Source organism: Salvelinus fontinalis, chromosome 34, assembly GCF_029448725.1.
Source record: "Salvelinus fontinalis isolate EN_2023a chromosome 34, ASM2944872v1, whole genome shotgun sequence".
Classification (NCBI taxonomy): domain Eukaryota; kingdom Metazoa; phylum Chordata; class Actinopteri; order Salmoniformes; family Salmonidae; genus Salvelinus; species Salvelinus fontinalis.
This window is the reverse complement of record NC_074698.1, coordinates 3,318,503-3,336,668: the sequence shown is the minus strand read 5'-3', so window position 1 is coordinate 3,336,668 and position 18,166 is coordinate 3,318,503. Positions and strand designations below refer to the sequence as shown.

General features: G+C 43.3%; 1 protein-coding gene across 4 annotated transcripts in view; it reads right to left on the bottom strand.

Annotated features, from left to right (window-relative positions):
- The window catches only part of LOC129832870 (corticotropin-releasing factor receptor 1-like), a 182,499-nt gene that overhangs the window by 63,507 nt on the left and 100,826 nt on the right, over positions 1–18,166 (bottom strand). For all 4 annotated transcript variants that reach the window (XM_055896947.1, XM_055896949.1, XM_055896948.1 and 1 more), the window contains exon 5: positions 10,224–10,306. In XM_055896947.1, the coding sequence (XP_055752922.1) occupies positions 10,224–10,306 (83 nt within the window). The remainder of the gene's footprint in view (positions 1–10,223; positions 10,307–18,166) is intronic.

Below are 18,166 nucleotides of genomic sequence, written 5' to 3'. Positions count from 1 at the left end.
ATTGTGTATGTGCCAGTGTGTAAGGACAGGTTGTTTGTGTATTTGTCCAATAGTTAATGTTTATTGAAACATCGGAGGCTTGAGCCTTGTGTTGTGTGTCTGACCTCCCTGAAACCTGATAGATAAGAACAAGGCACATATGTTTTGTCAAGTAAAGCTGGTCCGCGGAGGGGGACGGTAGGCGGAGGCTTCACACACACACACACACACACACATCACATGCTTTTTGACGGCGGAGCCCAGCCGCCTCCCACTCTTAGAGGCCAGCCTTCCCGCCGGCCAAATCTGTCACCAATTTCCTCCTGCCCTCTTAAAGGAGGCCAGTGAAAGCTCTCTGAGCCAATAAAAAAGGACAGGGAGAATGGAGGAGCAGTATGCCATGCAGAGCCAACAGCGGGAGCAGGCTGCATCACCAGCCCAGTGAACAGTAGAGATGGCTGGGCCCTCATCTCATTCCTCCTGACTCCCCTGCCTCTCCTTCTGCTTAACCTATAGGGGCGCAGAGCTGGTTCAGATCAACTAGTATTTCAGTTTGATATTTATATGACTGACGAAGAGGAGAATGACCACGTCTGTATAATGACTCCTGATGATGACTAAGATCTGTGATTATAGAAAACATTTGTGCCATTGGCACACAAGAGAGTATCACAAAGAGCGTCTCACTGTAGAGCTGAGATTTTACTGAGACATTTGAAATCTGCAAGGGGAGATTCCAGCACCTTGAAAGTGGGTTCGAGAAACAAGTGGGTTCGAGAAAAAACTTAAACACATCCAGTCAGTTTCCCTCTAGTTCTAGTGGGGCAGGCTAACAATCCGCAGTGCAGTATGTTCAACCTCTCCTCACCTTTAATCTTTTAGTTCTAAGACAGTGCTCTGATACAGAGGTAGCAGTTACACGTACAGTTTAATTCGCTCTGTGCCCAACTGTCTTCCCCACTACCCTTTGTGAAAAAAAATTCAAATTATCCCAGCAGCTGTTTCTTGCAGGGCTATTTTGATCTCGCAGGTGGGGGAGTCTGTTATAGCTCAGGCTACGACACTGCTTAATCTACAGTACACTCTCCTGTCTGCTATCTGTGCCCGTGTCTCTCTCTCGCTGTGCTGTGCTTTAACTGGGGGGGAGATAGCTTTGTCATTCACAAATGAACCAGCGAATACCTTGTATTCTGTATAAAACAGGAACTCTGGGATGTAGGGCAGACATAGGGATGTCTTTTTTTACTCGGAAACGAGTCCCTCATTGCTCATTCGTCTGCCTCGGCAGAATGAGACATGGTGATAGTACTATGTTCTGAGGCATCTCTTTCTCTTTCCTGGCAGAGCCGCATCCAGCAGCATCCCCCTAACACACAACGCAGGCAATATGTAATTCGACAAGATAACTTGCCTGAGCCAGTTGTTGTCCCCATGAGGAAATAGGGGGGCTATGGGGCTATGGATCTGTCTCCGTACATTTGCCACAGTCGATATCGCAGACACCACTGGTGAATGATGTCTTTTTCCATGGGGATGGAGATCCGAAATGTACATAACTACACTGATTGGCCCCAAAGGGGGGAGTTATAGTAATCAACTGAAAACTTTGAACAAGCAGATCTCTGGTCCCGTTTCAGCTACATGCATGAAATGTTGTACACAGATGCAGCACCTGATGAGAAACATGCTTGGTCCTATTTTTTTTATTTAACCTTTATTTAACCAGGAAGGGTAGTTGAGAACAAGTTCTCATTTGCAACTGCGACCTGGCCAAGATAAAGAAAAGCAGTTTGACACACACAACAACACAGAGTTACACATGGAATAAACAAACATACAATCAATAATACAGTAGGAAAATCTATATACAGCATGTGCAAATGAGGTAGGATAAGAGAGGTAAGGCAATAAATAGGCCATGATGGCAAAGCAATTACAATATAGCAATTAAACACTGGAATGGTAGGATGTGCAGAGGATGAATGTGCAAGTTGAGATACTGGGGTGCAAAGGAGCAAGATAAATAAATAAATACAGTATGGGGATGAGGTAGATTGGATGGGCTATTTACAGATGATCTATGTACAGGTGCAGTGATCTGTGAGTTGCTCTGACAGCTGGTGCTTAAAGCTAGTGAGGGAGAGAAGACTCTACAGCTTCAGAGATTTATGCAGTTCGTTACAGTCATTGGCAGCAGAGAACTGGAAGGAGAGGCGGCCAAAGGAAGAATTGGCTTTGGGGGTGACCAGTGAGATATACCTGCTGGAGCGCGTGCTACGGGTGGGTGCTGCTATGGTGACCAGTGAGCTGAGATAAGGCGGGGCTTTACCGAGCAGAGACTTGTAGATGACCTGGAGCCAGTGGGTTTGGCGACGAGTATGAAGCGAGGGCCAGCCAAGGAGAGCATACAGGTCGCAGTGGTGGGTAGTATATGGGGCTTTGGTGACAAAACGGATGGCACTGTGATAGACTGCATCCAATTTGTTGAGTAGAGTGTTGGAGGCTATTTTGTAAATGACATCGCCGAAGTCGAGGTTCGGTAGGATGGTCAGTTTTACGAGGGTATGTTTGGCAGCATGAGTGAAGGATGCTTTGTTGTGAAATAGGAAGCCGATTCTAGATTTAATTTTGGATTGGAGATGTTTAATGTGAGTCTGGAATGAGAGTTTACAGTCTAACCAGACACCTAGGTATTTGTAGTTGTCCACATATTCTAAGTCAGAACCGTTCAGAGTAGTGATGCTGGACGGGCGGGCAGGTGCGGGCAGCGATCGGTTGAAGAGCATGCATTTAGTTTTACTTGCATTTAAGAGCAGTTGGCGGCCACGGAAGGAGAGTTGTATGGCATTGAAGCTCATCTGGAGGTTAGTTAACACAGTGTCCAACGAAGGGCCAGAGGTATACAGAATGGTGTCGTCTGCATAGAGGTGGATCAAAGACTCACCAGCACCATGACCGCGGCAGCTTTCCAATCTATGGGAATCTCAGACGATACGAAAGAGAGGTTGAACAGACTAGTAATAGGGGTTGCAACAATTTTGGCTGATAATTTTAGAAAGAGAGGGTCCAGATTGTCTAGCCTGGCTGATTTGTAGGGGTCCAGATTTTGCTGATCTTTCAGAACATCAGCTATCTGGATTTGGGTGAAGGAGAAGTGGGGGAGGTTTGGGCAAGTTGCTGTGGGGAGCGCAGGGCTGTTGACCGGGGTAGGGGTAGCCAGGTGGAAAGCATGGCCAGCCATAGAAAAATGCTTATTGAAATTCTCAATTATTGTGGATTTATCGGTAGTGACAGTGTTTCCTAGCCTCAGTGCAGTGGGCAGCTGGGAGGAGGTGCTCTTATTCTCCATGGACTGTACAGTGTCCCAGAACTTTTTTGAGTTTGTGCTACAGGATGCAAATTTCTGTTTGAAAAAGCTAGCCTTAGCTTTCCTAACTGCCTGTGTATATTGGTACCTAACTTCCCTGAAAAGTTGAATATCACGGGGGCTATTCGATGCCAATGCAGAATGCCACAGGATGTTTTTGTCCTGGTCAAGGGCAGACAGGTCTGGAGAGAACCAAGGGCTAAATCTATTCCTGGTTCTACATTTTTTGAACGGAGCATGATTATTTATGATGGTGAGGAAGGCACTTTTAAAGAATAACCAGGCATCCTCTACTGACGGGATGAGGTCAATGTCATTCCAGGATACCCCGGCCAGGTCGATTAGAAAGGTCTGTTCGCTGAAGTGTTTTAGGGAGCGTTTGACAGTGATGAGAGGTGGTCGTTTGACCGCAGACCCATTACGGATGCAGGCAATGAGGCAGTAATCGCTGAGATCTTGATTGAAAACAGCAGAGGTGTATTTGGAGGGTGAGTTAGTTCGGATGATATCTATGAGGGTGCCCATGTTTACGGATTTGGGGTTGTACCTGGTAGGTTCATAGATCATTTGTGTGAGATTGACGGCATCAAGCTTAGATTGGCTTTGCCCATTAGATTTTCTGCAAATTATTGACACCCCTGTTTTCAATACCTTAACTTGCTAGAATAACAGCACAGAACCTTTTTCTAAAATGTTTGAGTTGGAGAACATATTGGTGTAACGCTCGTCTTCCTCCTCTTCTGAGGAGGAGTAGTAGGAAGGATCGGAGGACCAATACGCAGCGTTGTAAGTGTCCATATTTTAATAAAGAAATAGAACACTGAAACAAAAACAACAAAGTGAACGAACGAAAATGAAACAGTCCCGTATGGAAAAACACAGACACAGGAACAATCACCCACAACCCACAATGACAAAACAGGCTACCTAAATATGTCTCCCAATCAGAGACAACGACTGACACATGCCTCTGATTGAGAACCATATCAGGCCAAACACATAGAAACAGACAAACTAGACATACAACATAGAATGCCCACTCACATCACACCCTGACCAAACAAAACAAAGAAACATACAAAGCAAACTATGGTCAGGGCGTGACAATTGGGAGGGATCTTAGACCATTCCTCCATACAGAATCCTTCCAGAGCCTTGATGTCTGGCTTATGGACTGCCCTCTTCAATTCAAACTACAGATTTTCAATAGGGTTCAAGTGCGGAGACTGAGATGGCCATTGCAAAACGTTGATTTTGGGGCCAATTAACAATTTCTTTGTGGATTTTGTGTGCTTGGGGTTATTGTCTTGCTGGAAGAATCACTTATGGCCAAGTTTCAGCCTCCTGGCAGAGGCAACAAGATTTTTAAATAAAATATCCTGGTACTGGGTAAAGTTCATGATGCCATTGACCTTAACAAGGGCCCCAGGACCAGTGAAAGAAACATAGCCCCATTACATCAATGAACCACCACCATATTTTACAGTAGGTATGGGGTTATTTTCTGCTAATGCATTCTCACACCACTGGTGTGCATGGCCAAAGAGCTCTATTTCCGTGTCATCCAACAAATGCAGACGCCTTGAGTTTGCTAAACGGCATTGGCACTTGAAAGGGAACTGGTTCTTTAGCCAGATTACATTGTCACGCTGATCTGTTTCACCTGTCCTTGTGCTTGTCTCCACCCCCCTCCAGGTGTCGCCCATCTTCCCCATTATGCTCTGGGTATTTATACCTGTGTTCTCTGTTTGTCTGTTGCCAGTTCGTCTCGTTTGTCAAGTCACCTAGCATTTTTGTCTCAGCTCCTGCTTTCCCCCCAGTCTCTCTTTTTCCTCTCCCTCCTGGTTTTGACCCTTGCCTGTCCGGACTCTGAGCCCGCCTGCCTGACCACTCTGCCTGCACCTGACCCTGAGCCTGCCCGCCGTCCTGTACCTTTGCCTCTACTCTGGCTAACCGACCTCTGCCTGACCTGAGCCTGTCTGCCATGTTGTACCTTTGCCTCTACTCTGGATTACTGACCCCTGCCTGCCTTGATCTGTCGTTTGCCTGCCCCTGTTGCTGGAATAAACATTGTTACTTCAACACAGTCTGCATTTGGGTCTTACCTGAAACAAGATAGACATGAACTTAGAGCTCTTTGGCCACGCACACCAGTGGTGGGTTTGGCATCGAAATGAGAATCCATGACCAGAAAAGATCCCATACCTACTTGAACATCTTTATCAAGGGTCTCAATCATTTCGGACCCCACTCTATATGCATCTCCTCAGGAGAAACACGTATCCCATGAGGACTTCATTGTTGTAAGTTGTAATAATTGTCACTAACTGGGGCACTGCATCATTTATGGCCGATGTGTTTACTGTTGCCTTGTTTCTTCGTGCACTCGCTTTCACATTTGAGCCATTTTTTATACTTTTGTCTTTGGCCCATCCACAGAAGCCCCGAGGGCCTTATTTTCAACCCGAGCTCAAATGTACAACACCTGAAAAGCATTGGGCCAGTAAGCATTTTATTCATGGTCAATTCTGTGGGTCTTGCTCAGTACAGGTAACACTACCACGAAACTGCAACATCACTGAGTGACAAGCAGCCATGATTGACCTGGGAAAATAGACTATATGGTTATTTCTATAACCACTGCCTCTGGGGCTCTGGTGACAATGACCTTTTCCTACCGTAACAAAGTGCTTTTTCTTGTTTAAGAGTACATGTGCCACAGTGGAATGGGACGGGGACTGGTGTTTTAGTACAGCAGAACAGAAATGTACTGTATAGCGAATGAAAACAGTACAGTAAAAAGCGCATGTACTCTCCCGGTGTTTGTCTGCAATCATCTATTGGTCGTTTAAACTGGGGTAGTCAAGTCTGTAGGACATGGCTTCATTATCCTTACTACATATGCCACTGGACTGGAATGAAAAACATTTCACAGTAATTTCCTCTTTCTATTACAAACGCATGCAGTGAATAAACAGATACAGTACATAAATAATTCAAGTCCATGATCATGGTAATCTCATGAAAAGCAAAGGCTATATGACCTCTGCTTCTGCCAAGTTCTTTTAAAACAAAAAGAAACCTTAACATGACTCGTAACCCATGAGCTCTCTTCTAGAGGGAGCCTAGCCCAGGGAAAGGAAACGTAAAAGGGGTTGAACTAGCTACATATTCCAGGGTCAAAGCTCATATCTGTTCCTCACTGATTTAGTCTGCAAAGTCATAGGAGCGGAGCATTCACTCGGCTGCCCACTAAAGAGGAAATAACCCCAAAACATCCAGCCTGGGCAGGAGGAGACTTACCACAGAGAAACTGAGAACATAAACCAACAGCTGGACATGATTTTAATGAAATAAGCACTCTAGCGACAACAGCAATTCCTCCTTCAACAAAAATTACCAACTGAGCGAACCCAAAATAAACTCTAGGGTTGCTGGGATTTCAAGGAATGCAGCTTTGTGATTGGAATGAGAAGATTATAGTTTATCGTCAGCTATAAGCTTTGCGGACAGGAAGATGCCCTAGAAAGCAGTTACTCAGCCCCCTCCTGCTGTGCTGGTATACGGAACAAATCGTGAGATCAAATTGAACGTTTTGCAACCACACTGAAGTGGTATACTCATCTTGTCAGTAGCCCACTATGCTGTAAGAGGATTAAAATGTTCCCCAGGTGGAAAGGGCAAAGTGTCATTTACAACACGACCCAGCTAAATACAGTACATTGTCAAAGACCATCCTGGTAAAAAAATGTCACTTGCTTTTGTACTCTCCTGCTCTAAGATGAGGCTAGATTTTTCTTTGCTCCTCTGCATTCTGTCTTTCCCTAAAGATGCTATTCCCAATCTAAATTCCCAATCTGGCCCTCAAACCATCATGGTCACCTAATAATCCCCAGTTTACAATTGGCTCATTCATCCCCCTCCTCTCCCCTGTAACTATTCCCCAGGTCGTTGCTGCAAATGAGAACGTGTTCTCAGTCAACTTACCTGGTAAAATAACGATTAAAAAAAAAAAAAAAAAATGCTGATGCTAGCGACACAGGCAGCAGATGGATTTTATTTATTCTCAACAAAACCTAGTCATAAGTTTGGTCTACCACTATTTATGCCACCGGTGTTAAAACCCAAGACTTAAAAGTATTCAAATTCAACAGTTACTGCATACCTCAAAAAAATGTGTGAATTGCTGGCATAAACAGCTCCAACAAAAGAACCACTGTAGTCCGATATAGTGAATGCCAAGAAAGAGTAATATAGCTAACCCTTTTTCCTACTTGACGTTAAATAGATTTGTAAGCAAAAGCTATGCCCTAAAGGATTGCACCCTTTCTGAATATCAGTAAAGGTCACTGGAACTACTTTTAATTAAGTACATTGGACCTTTGTGTCTGCAAGGTGACACTGTTTAAATAGCACTGCTTTGCCACCGTCCGCAGTCTTTGAATAACCATGCCATTGTGTCCCATACTGTTTTTAATTTCCCCCATACCACAAGGTTTGATTTTGTAAACGCCCAGCGCCAACCTTCCCAATGCTTTGATCTGGATGAGCCAAACCACAAAGCAGTGGGCGTCCGAGGCGACAGCGCGCTCCCCTGTGTGAGTGGACGTATTCATTTGCATGTGTATGTCCCTCAGGAAACAGATGGCGGGGAAAGGAGAGCAGGCAGTGTGCAGACCGTCTGCCCGGTAGCAAGGGGGTCCTCAACAGCTTTAGAGGACTCACGTGTTCGCCCGTTCACAATGCTGCTAGCTATCAGCTGCCTGCTTGCCAATGGCCATCACAATCAATCTGTGTCATTGGTTTTAGGAAGGGAGCTAATTTGTTTAGTACATGATTCATAATCCTGTAAGTGATTCATATAGTGCAGCTTTCAGACTCGTTCAAATGAAGGTTGATGGCAAAAAGGGTCACTGGTCAAATGACAATGTACAGCAAGAGTTATAATAAGGTCATCTAATTGACCAGTTTACAATCAATGGTATGGGGGTTGGAATAGCTTGACGTTGGAAAATTCACAGTACAGTGTGTGTAACAAGTGATTGGAGCTACTGTACAGTATATACTTGGGAGACCATGCACGCTACCTTTCCTTCCCTCCAAACAGATCACCTCCGTAACGATCTGGTCGATGTAAACAACCACTTATGCCTTGTTAAATACAAGCTACAAATAAGCCTACACATTAAGCTCAAACTCCCTTCCACTCTCTTCTCCTCCCAAAGACGGAAGAAAAGTGTTTAGGTAAACGCCCTGTTGCCTTGAGGACTGAGATGTAAAGGCATGACGCTGTATGACCGGTAGCTTCTGCTGTGAATGACTAAGCTGAGCTGGGCCCTCTCCGAAAGATTTAAATTGGAGTACAGTTGCCTCAGTAGGGGATTCACTTGTGACTGCTTCGTCATCCAGCATCAACAGGATGCTCATTGACAACGAAAAGCAAATTGGAGAGATGAAGCTTGGAACACCCACTCTATAGCACACATCATCAGTCCTGGAGTTTTGAAGAGAATGTGTGCTGGAAGGGCAGGTGGTGGCGCTGGTGTGATTTCTGTTGTACCACAGACTGTTTCTATTGGCAGCCGTAGCCTCAAGATTAGAGAATAGGGCCAGTAACCTGAGGGTAGCCCCTCGCTTCGAATACCAGGGCCGACGGAAAAAACATCTGGTGTGATGTGAGCTGGTACCGGAGGGTTGCTTGCGTCAGTATCGCAGGTGCTACTGCCGTTGTGCCCTTGAGCAAGGTACTTACAGGAGAAGCTTTATTTTTTTTCAATCAAATCTACATGTTATAGAAGGGGTCCAGACACCTTTTTTTTGCGATTTCACTTGTTTATGAGAAACTTACCCCAAAAAACAAATACATTCCTTATCCTCGTTGTGCAGTATGGGGCCCCTGAAAAAACATGAACAAACTCTCCCAAAACACCCAAATATGTCCTTTTAGAAAAGTAAAATCTCCCAGTATAGTGATGCAGATGTTTAGATGTTGTACACATGAAATTCTGTCATTCTGAACATTACCGCTGCGTTATATTCCCTTTTGTGCGACTCGAGCTGTTTAACTTATCCAGCTGTTCCATTATCTGTGTAGCTTGCTGCTACACGTAACTGGCATTATAATAAAATAAACATAAAGTGTCTTAACAGGGCGTTAGGCCACCAAGAGCTGCCAGAACAGCTTCAATGCACCTTGGCATAGATTCCACAAGAGTCTGGAACTTCCTGTATTGTAGCACCTGCTTTCAGTATACTTTGTACACCTCATTTACTCAAGTGTTTCCTTTATTTTGGCTGTTACATGTAGACTGGATGGAGAGGAATAGCTTGAGTCGCAGTAAAAGGGAATAATGTTGTCAATAAAGTTCGGAATGAAACAATTTCATGTGTCCAACATCTAATGACCCGCGTCACAATATTGAGAGCTGTTTTTGGAGCCTTTGTTCATGTATTTTCAGGGACGCCATACTACACAACGAGGGTGAGGAAGTGATTTGCCGTTTGAGGTAAGTTTCTCAAAAACAAGTGAAATCACAGAAAAGGTGTCTGGACCTTTCTATAACATGCCATGTACATAGCAAAATTGAGATGTGCTTGTAAAAATGAAAACTTTGTTAAAAAATAACTCCCACAATGCTTTAGGGAGGCTGCTCTGTGTCGGACCCTATCCAGCCCATCATGTGCGTGTTTCGGTTTGAGGGATACTGAGAATTTCTCTGCAAATAGAGAGTAAATATATTTTCAGCAGTGCTTGTATCCTTGGAAGAAGAATGGAAGAATATATCTTTACTATCCATTGCAGAGAAATTCTCAGTATTCTCAGAGTTAAACAGTTACCTTTCCATACACCAATAGCCATGCTACATACAGTACATACCTCATTGAGAATCTCTTGACACTGGGTGTAGTTGCCTTTCACGGCCCAGGACCCGTTAGAAAGGCATTCTCTGTACACATTGTCTGTGGAAATAAAGGATTGAAAACCATGTTACAAAGCAAGCAAACATGCACCATTTCTCCTTTCATACAAGCGAAAACCGAAACCTTGAAAACTCAGAGTCTGCAAAACCCACACAGGGCGGCTGTAATTTATGCAGCTTAGAGTGCTGACAGACCCCGATAGAGGACACGCGATCCAATCTTGACAATGGTGCACGCCAAACCCATTATCGAATAAGTATTTGAACTCTTGACAGAGCTGCCGCTTTTTTTATTCTCTAAATAAAAAATAAAAAAATACAACAAAGTCTCAAGGTATAAAGTAAAACAACAAAACAAAAAACACCCCCGGCTGAGAGGTGTCTTCATTTGATGTCAGGTGTACATGCTACACGCGCACAGTGGAGGTAATGTGACTCAAGAAGTAAGCAAGAGACAAACAAGAGAAGCAAAGCCACAGACTTCTAAAAGACTCTCTGCTGTGTTCACAAGGTTGCGACAGAGTAAGCGACAGAGTGTCGGAGGCGGCAGAAAACACATCAAAGGCAGTCAGATCTTAAGCTAACCTAAAATAAAGACAGTCAGCTACGCTCTACTAACACCTAATGAACCATCATAATATTACCTGACAAAGTGCAAGGAAGGAAGCATCATGTTGTTACCCCATGACAGGTCTAATTGGTTGTTCTTAAGTTGATTGACAGAGTAGGTGGCATGCCATGCTCTCAATATGTTATAAAAAAGTATGGAAAAGGTATGAAATCAAGAGCTATAATTGAACGAGAGAAGTGTGATTGTCACGTTCCTGACCTATTTCTGTTAGTTTGTTGTATGTGTTAGTTGGTCAGGACGTGAGTTTGGGTGGGCATTCTATGTTTTCTGTTTCTATGTTGGTTTAAGGGTTTCCTGGTATGGCTCTTAATTAGAGGCAGGTGTTTGGCGTTTTCCTCTAATTGAGAGTCATATTTAGGTAGGTTGTTTCACAGTGTTCGTTGTGGGTGGTTGTCTCCTGTGTCAGTGTTTGTATGTTACGCCACACGGGACTGTTCTCGGTTTGTTTGTACGTTCGGTCTTTTGTGTAGTCATTTTCCTGTTCGTGAGTTCTGCGTTGTATGTAAGTTCGTATGTCCAGGTTTGTCTACTCTGTTTTGTTAGGTTATAGTGAAGTTCGTGTTTTCGTCTTTTCTTTTAATAAATTATGTATTCACAACCCGCTGCGCCTTGGTTCAATCACTACTCCTCCTCTTCGGTTGTAGAGGAGAAGGAGAACCGTTACAGTGATGCCATGATATCTCAACAATAACACTCTTGATGTGGTATACACCCCCCCCCCCCCCGCCCCAAAATAAGAAATATTTGACATAATCAGAATTTTTCAAAAGTCACATGTTTTTTGTTGCAAGGGTTCTGTATTACAGTAGTTATTTACGGCCATTATGTAGGCTACATTGACCGACCTGTTCTTGATCCGTGAGAGTTGGGGGTGTAATACAAACACTAATTAACACACTCTCACACATTTATTGAACATTGACATCAACATTTGAACGTTCACAGTCTGTATCACTGAACACGAATGCCCGTCGGACTAACCTCTGCATCGGTACTACAGATTCATTCTTTGTGCCTAGCATTATACCATGACTGTTTGCCAAGAGCACCACGATAGATGGTTGACAGTATACGCGATGTAATTAAGCATACACACGGTTCAATCTTTGAATTGGGTTGGAGGTTGGGTATTTCTGAACATACGGCATGCTATGGATATGACATGAAAAGATCCACAAAAACGATACCGTTTTCATCTTTTTGACTTTGAAAATCAATCATGGTGACCTTTGTCTAAGCCACCCTTCTGAAAAGTTTCTCTTTCTTTTAGCTTTGTTTGAAAATGAGATCGCTGCGATGTCCAGTATCACGCCAATGTGACAAGGAACTCAGGCTAACTCACTCACAGCAACGTCCCCGCGGCTAATAATTTACACCCATCAATCCCTGTATCGATCATAATCCACTCATTTCACAAATAAAACTCCCGATAGAATGATGGGTTTTGGTGGAGTGGTAACACTCCAATTTCAGGAGTAGACGTTTTCTCCAGAGACAGGGATCCCGGGTCCGGAACTTCCTTCCTCAAGATAGAGTGTCTAGAAGGGTCAGTAAATTCCAGGTCTGGAATCCTCCCTCATCTGTCTCCACCTCTCCTTCCAACCGTCTGAATAAATATAATAAATATAAAAAAGGAGAATGAAATTCCATTAGTTAAAGTAGAACTCCAGCTGAGAGCTAGACTTAAATTGGAAAGGAAGAGAGGGAAGGATTTAATGTCCGCATCTGCATTTTCCGACAGAGTCAATACCTACCCTGAAGAAGAGGCTCCCATGTACTCCCTCCTGACTACAATTGAAACCATGTAAAGGCCAGTGTAAAGGCCAAAATCCAAACTTGAACTCATGCCAAGGAAACCACCTTTCAATACACAGTAAATCCAAAGATCAATCATGCTTAAACTCCAATTATCAACACCTACCGTTGACACATTGCCATATAATGACTTCGGAGTGCCTGTGCTTTGCTACAGTCTCATTCTCATTCTCACTTTCCCTCTTTCCGCCCTCCCGACCACCACGGCGAACCCCATTGGTATTGGATGACTCACTCTATTAATGCAGCTGACCTTCTAAGCTATAATTAATCGAAATCTAGCTGAATCCCATGTAAGCCCCCGCCAGAAGCTTATCATTCTCTCTCGCCCCCTCAAACGGGATGGGTATGTTGTGTTCCGGCGCGTCTTAAGTGGGCTTAATCGACGAGCTGCCAGGCTATGTGGTAAGCATGGCAACGCAGAATAGAGAATACTGTTTACCATTCTTTGAGGAACAATCTTCGTACAGGGGAGAATATATCCGGTGAATACGAATGGGGCTCAATCTTCACTGTCTGAAGAGCTCTAGGAACTCTAAGAAGAAAGTGGGAAGCCCAGTTAAAAAGTTGTCTGAACTGAACACCTACAATCAGTAAACCCAGCTACAAAGGAGATAAATGTGAATAAGTATCAGGAGTGGGGACCCAATTGAACGGTTTAATTCCAGACTAGATTCAGGGGTTTGAAACACTAATATCAGTTGTGTGAAACGATAATACCAATGTAACCTATCTGGGAAGACAACCACAGCTCTGAAATGATGATACAGCACCATGTATGAAGGAAACTTTCAGCAAAACTTTCTGCCAAAGTTCTTCAGCTTCAGGCTGGCCTGTACCCTTCCATCATCCACGCTTGGGTTATCCATAATGATGAGTACACTGAGCCAAGAGAGAAGCAATCGGAGGGTAGTCAAGGACTTTGGCCATCAGTTGGCTTAGCTCTTCCCTCCGAATGTTTGTCTCCTAGCAGGTGTAAGCTCCATTGGACACAGACGGTAATGTGACTAGTACTGGGCTAGTCGATCACTCTAGCTTGGACCAGAGGGACAAAGGAAGGGCCCAAAACAGCTTCTGTAAAGCCTGAGCAGATTGGGGGCAGACAGTGTTTCTGCACAGGATGTCGAGGTGGAATGCAACAGAGCAGTGACTGGAGAGTTGGGCTGCGTTATCGAAGGGGTGGTGGTGGTGGTGTACAAGGCTGGAGAACTGACTCTACTGACTGTGTCGATATATAACAAGGGGGAAATACAGAGAGAGAGGAGGGCAGATGGAGTGTGTGAGAGAGGAGAGGAGAGAGACAGAGACAGAGACAGACAGACAGACTATAGGCATCGCTGTATGCCAAATGGACATGTGCTGATGGACATATTATAGAAGAGACCTGCGAGACTGGGGGGAAGAGAGAGAGTCCAGGAGATTACATCTTTCCACCTCTTTCTTTCCAATTTATATCAATCACTCTACTGGAGTCTTGACTTAAATCCTTTCTGGACTATTATTGTCCTTTTCCTCTTAATCCTAGTCCTCCCTGCTTGGAGGTTGAGGTGATATAGATCACACATACACAACTCAATGCCTGTTGTAATTGTTCCTGTCACCATTTCCCCTCATTTCCATTTTCTCCCTCTCTTTCTGCCTCTAATGCTATCTATAATTGGTGGTTGTATTGATTAGACATAAAATTCAAGGGCTTCCTTAATTGGTGCTGTCAAACCATGAAAGAGCTCTGTGATCACACACACGCACATTCACATGCACTTACACACACACACACACACACACACGCTCCTGACAAAGTGCTGGGCGGAAGGCAGAACCATGGATGGATTAGTTAATAGAATATTGTGATGTAAATTGTCAGGAGAATGATTCTAAGTAACTTAACATGAATCATCATTTAGCTTAAGTAATTTGATTTTACGATGACACTGATGGGTAATCAAGGCATTTATCAACTTGTAATCACAGTGTTCATGAGCATTGATGAGCATTGGTAAGCATCAATATGTCACGATCGTCGTAAGAACTGGACCAAGGCGCAGCGTGCGTAGAGTTCCACATCTTTATTACTAAGTGAAACTTTCAGCAGAAACAAAACAATGAACGAAATGTGACGTTTTGGAGTGCTCACAGGCAACAACACAAAAACAAGATCCCACAAAACACAGTGGGGAAATGGCTGCCTAAATATGATCCCCAATCAGAGACAACGATAAACAGCTGCCTCTGATTGGGAACCATACCAGGCCAACATAGAAATAAAACAAGCTAGATTACCCACCCTAGTCACACCTCAACCTAACCGACATAGAGAATAAAAAGGCTCTCTATGGTCTGGGCGTGACACAATAAATATTGAGTGTGCGATTACATTTTTGTGGAACTGGCGGTTGATCTTCTTACGTTTCTGCAACGAAGATTGGGATTACTGGTGTGCTTCCAGAATTGCCATGGCTCATTTAAAGATAAACCACTACTAAGCCTTTTGAATCGCACACTCAATTATCAACTTTTTAGCTACAAAACATCCTGGGACAATTGGTCCACTTTTGAAGTTTGACTAACTCTGATTTTGGGGTGAAATGTCCCTTTAACAGATGTTTGACAATGTGTAGATGATATTACAAAAAAAGGACCAGAGCATTGCATGTGTCCAGATGTCTACCTTTGCTAATATATCAGATAAAGTGTGGTTTGAGACCATTTAAAATAACAGAGAAGCAGCTCCCAGCAGTTCATCGTCATTCTAATTTTGTCAGGATATTTCATAAATTCAAATCTGTGTCAGGGGGAAGCCATTTCCTTCAAATCATTTGTAATCAATTCTGCTCTGATCATCTGACTATACCGCTGGATGAACTCGATGGTGTTTAAGCTGGCTTCAGACCAACTTTGATTCCCTCGGGAGATAGTTCATTGTTCTGATCATGCACTGGAAAATTATATCACAAATCGATTGGAGAAAGATTTGTAGACCTCCACAAGTCTGGTTCATCCTTGGGAACAATTTCCAAACACCTGAAGGTACCACGTTTATCTGTACAAACAATAGTAAGCAAGTATAAACACAATGGGACCACAAAGCCGTCATACCGCTCAGGAAGGAGACGCGTTCTGTCTCCTAGAGATGAACGTACTTTGGTGCGAAAAGTGCAAATCAATCCCAGAACAACAGCAACGGACCTTGTGGAGATGCTGGAAGAAGGTACAAAAGGTACAAAAGGGTACAAAGGTACAAAAGTATCTATATCCACAGTAAAATGAGTCCTATATCAACATAACCTGGCTGATAAGCAAGGAAGAAGCCACTGCTCCAAAACTGCCATAAAAAAAGCCAGACTACGGTTTGCAACTGCACATGTGGACAAAGATTGGACTTTTTAGAGAAATGTCCTCTGGTCTGATGAAACAAAAATATAACTGTTTGGCCATAATGACCATCATTATGTTTGGAGGTAAAAGGGGGAGACTTGCAAGCCGAAGAACACCATCCCAACCGTGAAGCACTGGGGTGGCAGCATCATGTTGTGGGGGTGCTTTGCTGCAGGAGGGACTGGTGGACTTCACAAAATAGATGGCATCATGAGGGAGGAAAACTATGTGGATATATTGAAGCAACATCTCAGGACATCAGTCAGGAAGTTAAAGCTAGGTCGCAAATGGGTCTTCCAAATTGACAATGACCCCAAGCATACTTCCAAATTTGTGGCAAAATGGCTTAAGGACAACAACGTCAAGGTATTGGAGTGGCCATCACAAAGCCCTGACCTCAATCCTATTGAAAATGTGTGGGCAGAACTGAGAAAGCTAAGAGGCCTACAAACCTGACTCAGTTACATGAGCTCTGTCAGGAGAAACTGGCAAATTTTCACCCAATTTATTGTGGGAAGCTTGTGGAAGGCTACCCGAAACACTTGACCCAAGTTAAACAAATGAAAGGCAATGCTACCAAATACTAATTGAGTGTATGTAAACCACTGGGACCCACTGGGAATGTGATGATAAATAAAAGCTGAAATAAATAATTCTCTCTACTATTATTCTGACATTTCATATTCTTAAAATAAAGTGGTGATCCTAACTGACCTAAGACAGGGAATTTTTACCAGGATTAAATGTCAGGAATTGTGAAAAACTGAGTTTAAATGTATTTGGCTAAGGTGTATGTAAACTTCTGACTTCAACTATGTATATATATATTTATACACATATGTACACACACATACTGTATATATATATATATTTAAAACAAAATCATTTCTACATAATATGAAGATAATGTTGCTTCAAATGAAACCAGGAATCATATGGCTTTAGCATCATTAAAATAAACTTCAGTATATTGTAACCATTACAATGGCTCAATTGATGTAAAATTCCCAATACCTTCAGAGGCAAGATAATATGTCAGTGCTATAGACAGGTTGGTTGTTTAGCTATAAAACCGATGACTGCACAACTATGGGCAAAACAGACGGTGTTGGCTGAGATTGTTGACAACTGTCACGAATTCCGCCGAAGTCGGGCGGCGCTTGGCGGTCGGCGTCGCCGGTCTTCCATCCATCATCGATACACTTTTCATTTTCCATTTGTTTTGTCTTGTTTTCTCACACACCTGGTCTCAATTTCCCTCATTACATGTTGTGTATTTAACCCTCTGTTCCCCCCATGTGTAACGGCTGATTTCCTCCTCTTCGTCTGAAGTGAGGTGTAGCAGGGATCGGACCAAGACGCAGAGTGGTAAGTGTTCTTGTTTTAATATAATCCACTGAACACGACAAAAAATACAAAATAACAAAGTAACCTAACCGAAACAGTTCCCAGAAACAAACACCCACAAACCAACAGTGAAAACAGGCAACCTAAATATGGTTCCCAATCAGAGACAATGCAAAACACCTGTCTCTGATTGAGAACCATATCAGGCCAATTGACAAACCTAAACATAGAAACACATAACATAGACTGCCCACCCCAACTCACGCCCTGACCAGACTAACTAAAGACAAAACAAAGGAAAATAAAGGTCAGAACATGACACCATGTCTTTGTGCGGAATTGTTTATTGTAAGCGCATGTGCACGTTGTCGCGCGACGGGTTTTGTACCCATTTGTTTGTTGTTCTGGTTACCGGTGGTTTTTATGATTAAAACTCCTCCGTTGATTACCCAGTTTTGCTCTCATGCGCCTGACTTCCCTACCGCCAGTTACGCACTCCCTTACAACAACATGTAGGCCTGAACTATATGTTGTTTCCAAATGTTTATTGAAAACATAAATACATTTGCATGATGAGCACTTATTGTCTCTTAAATACATTGTTACAGTTGTTGGCTAGCTAGCTAGCAATTTTTTGGGGCCATATTAGCATAGACGTAACATCAGTCGAAACACCTCAAAACAAGACATGATATCAAGAACAAGATAAAACTATCAGAAGCCAGCCATCTA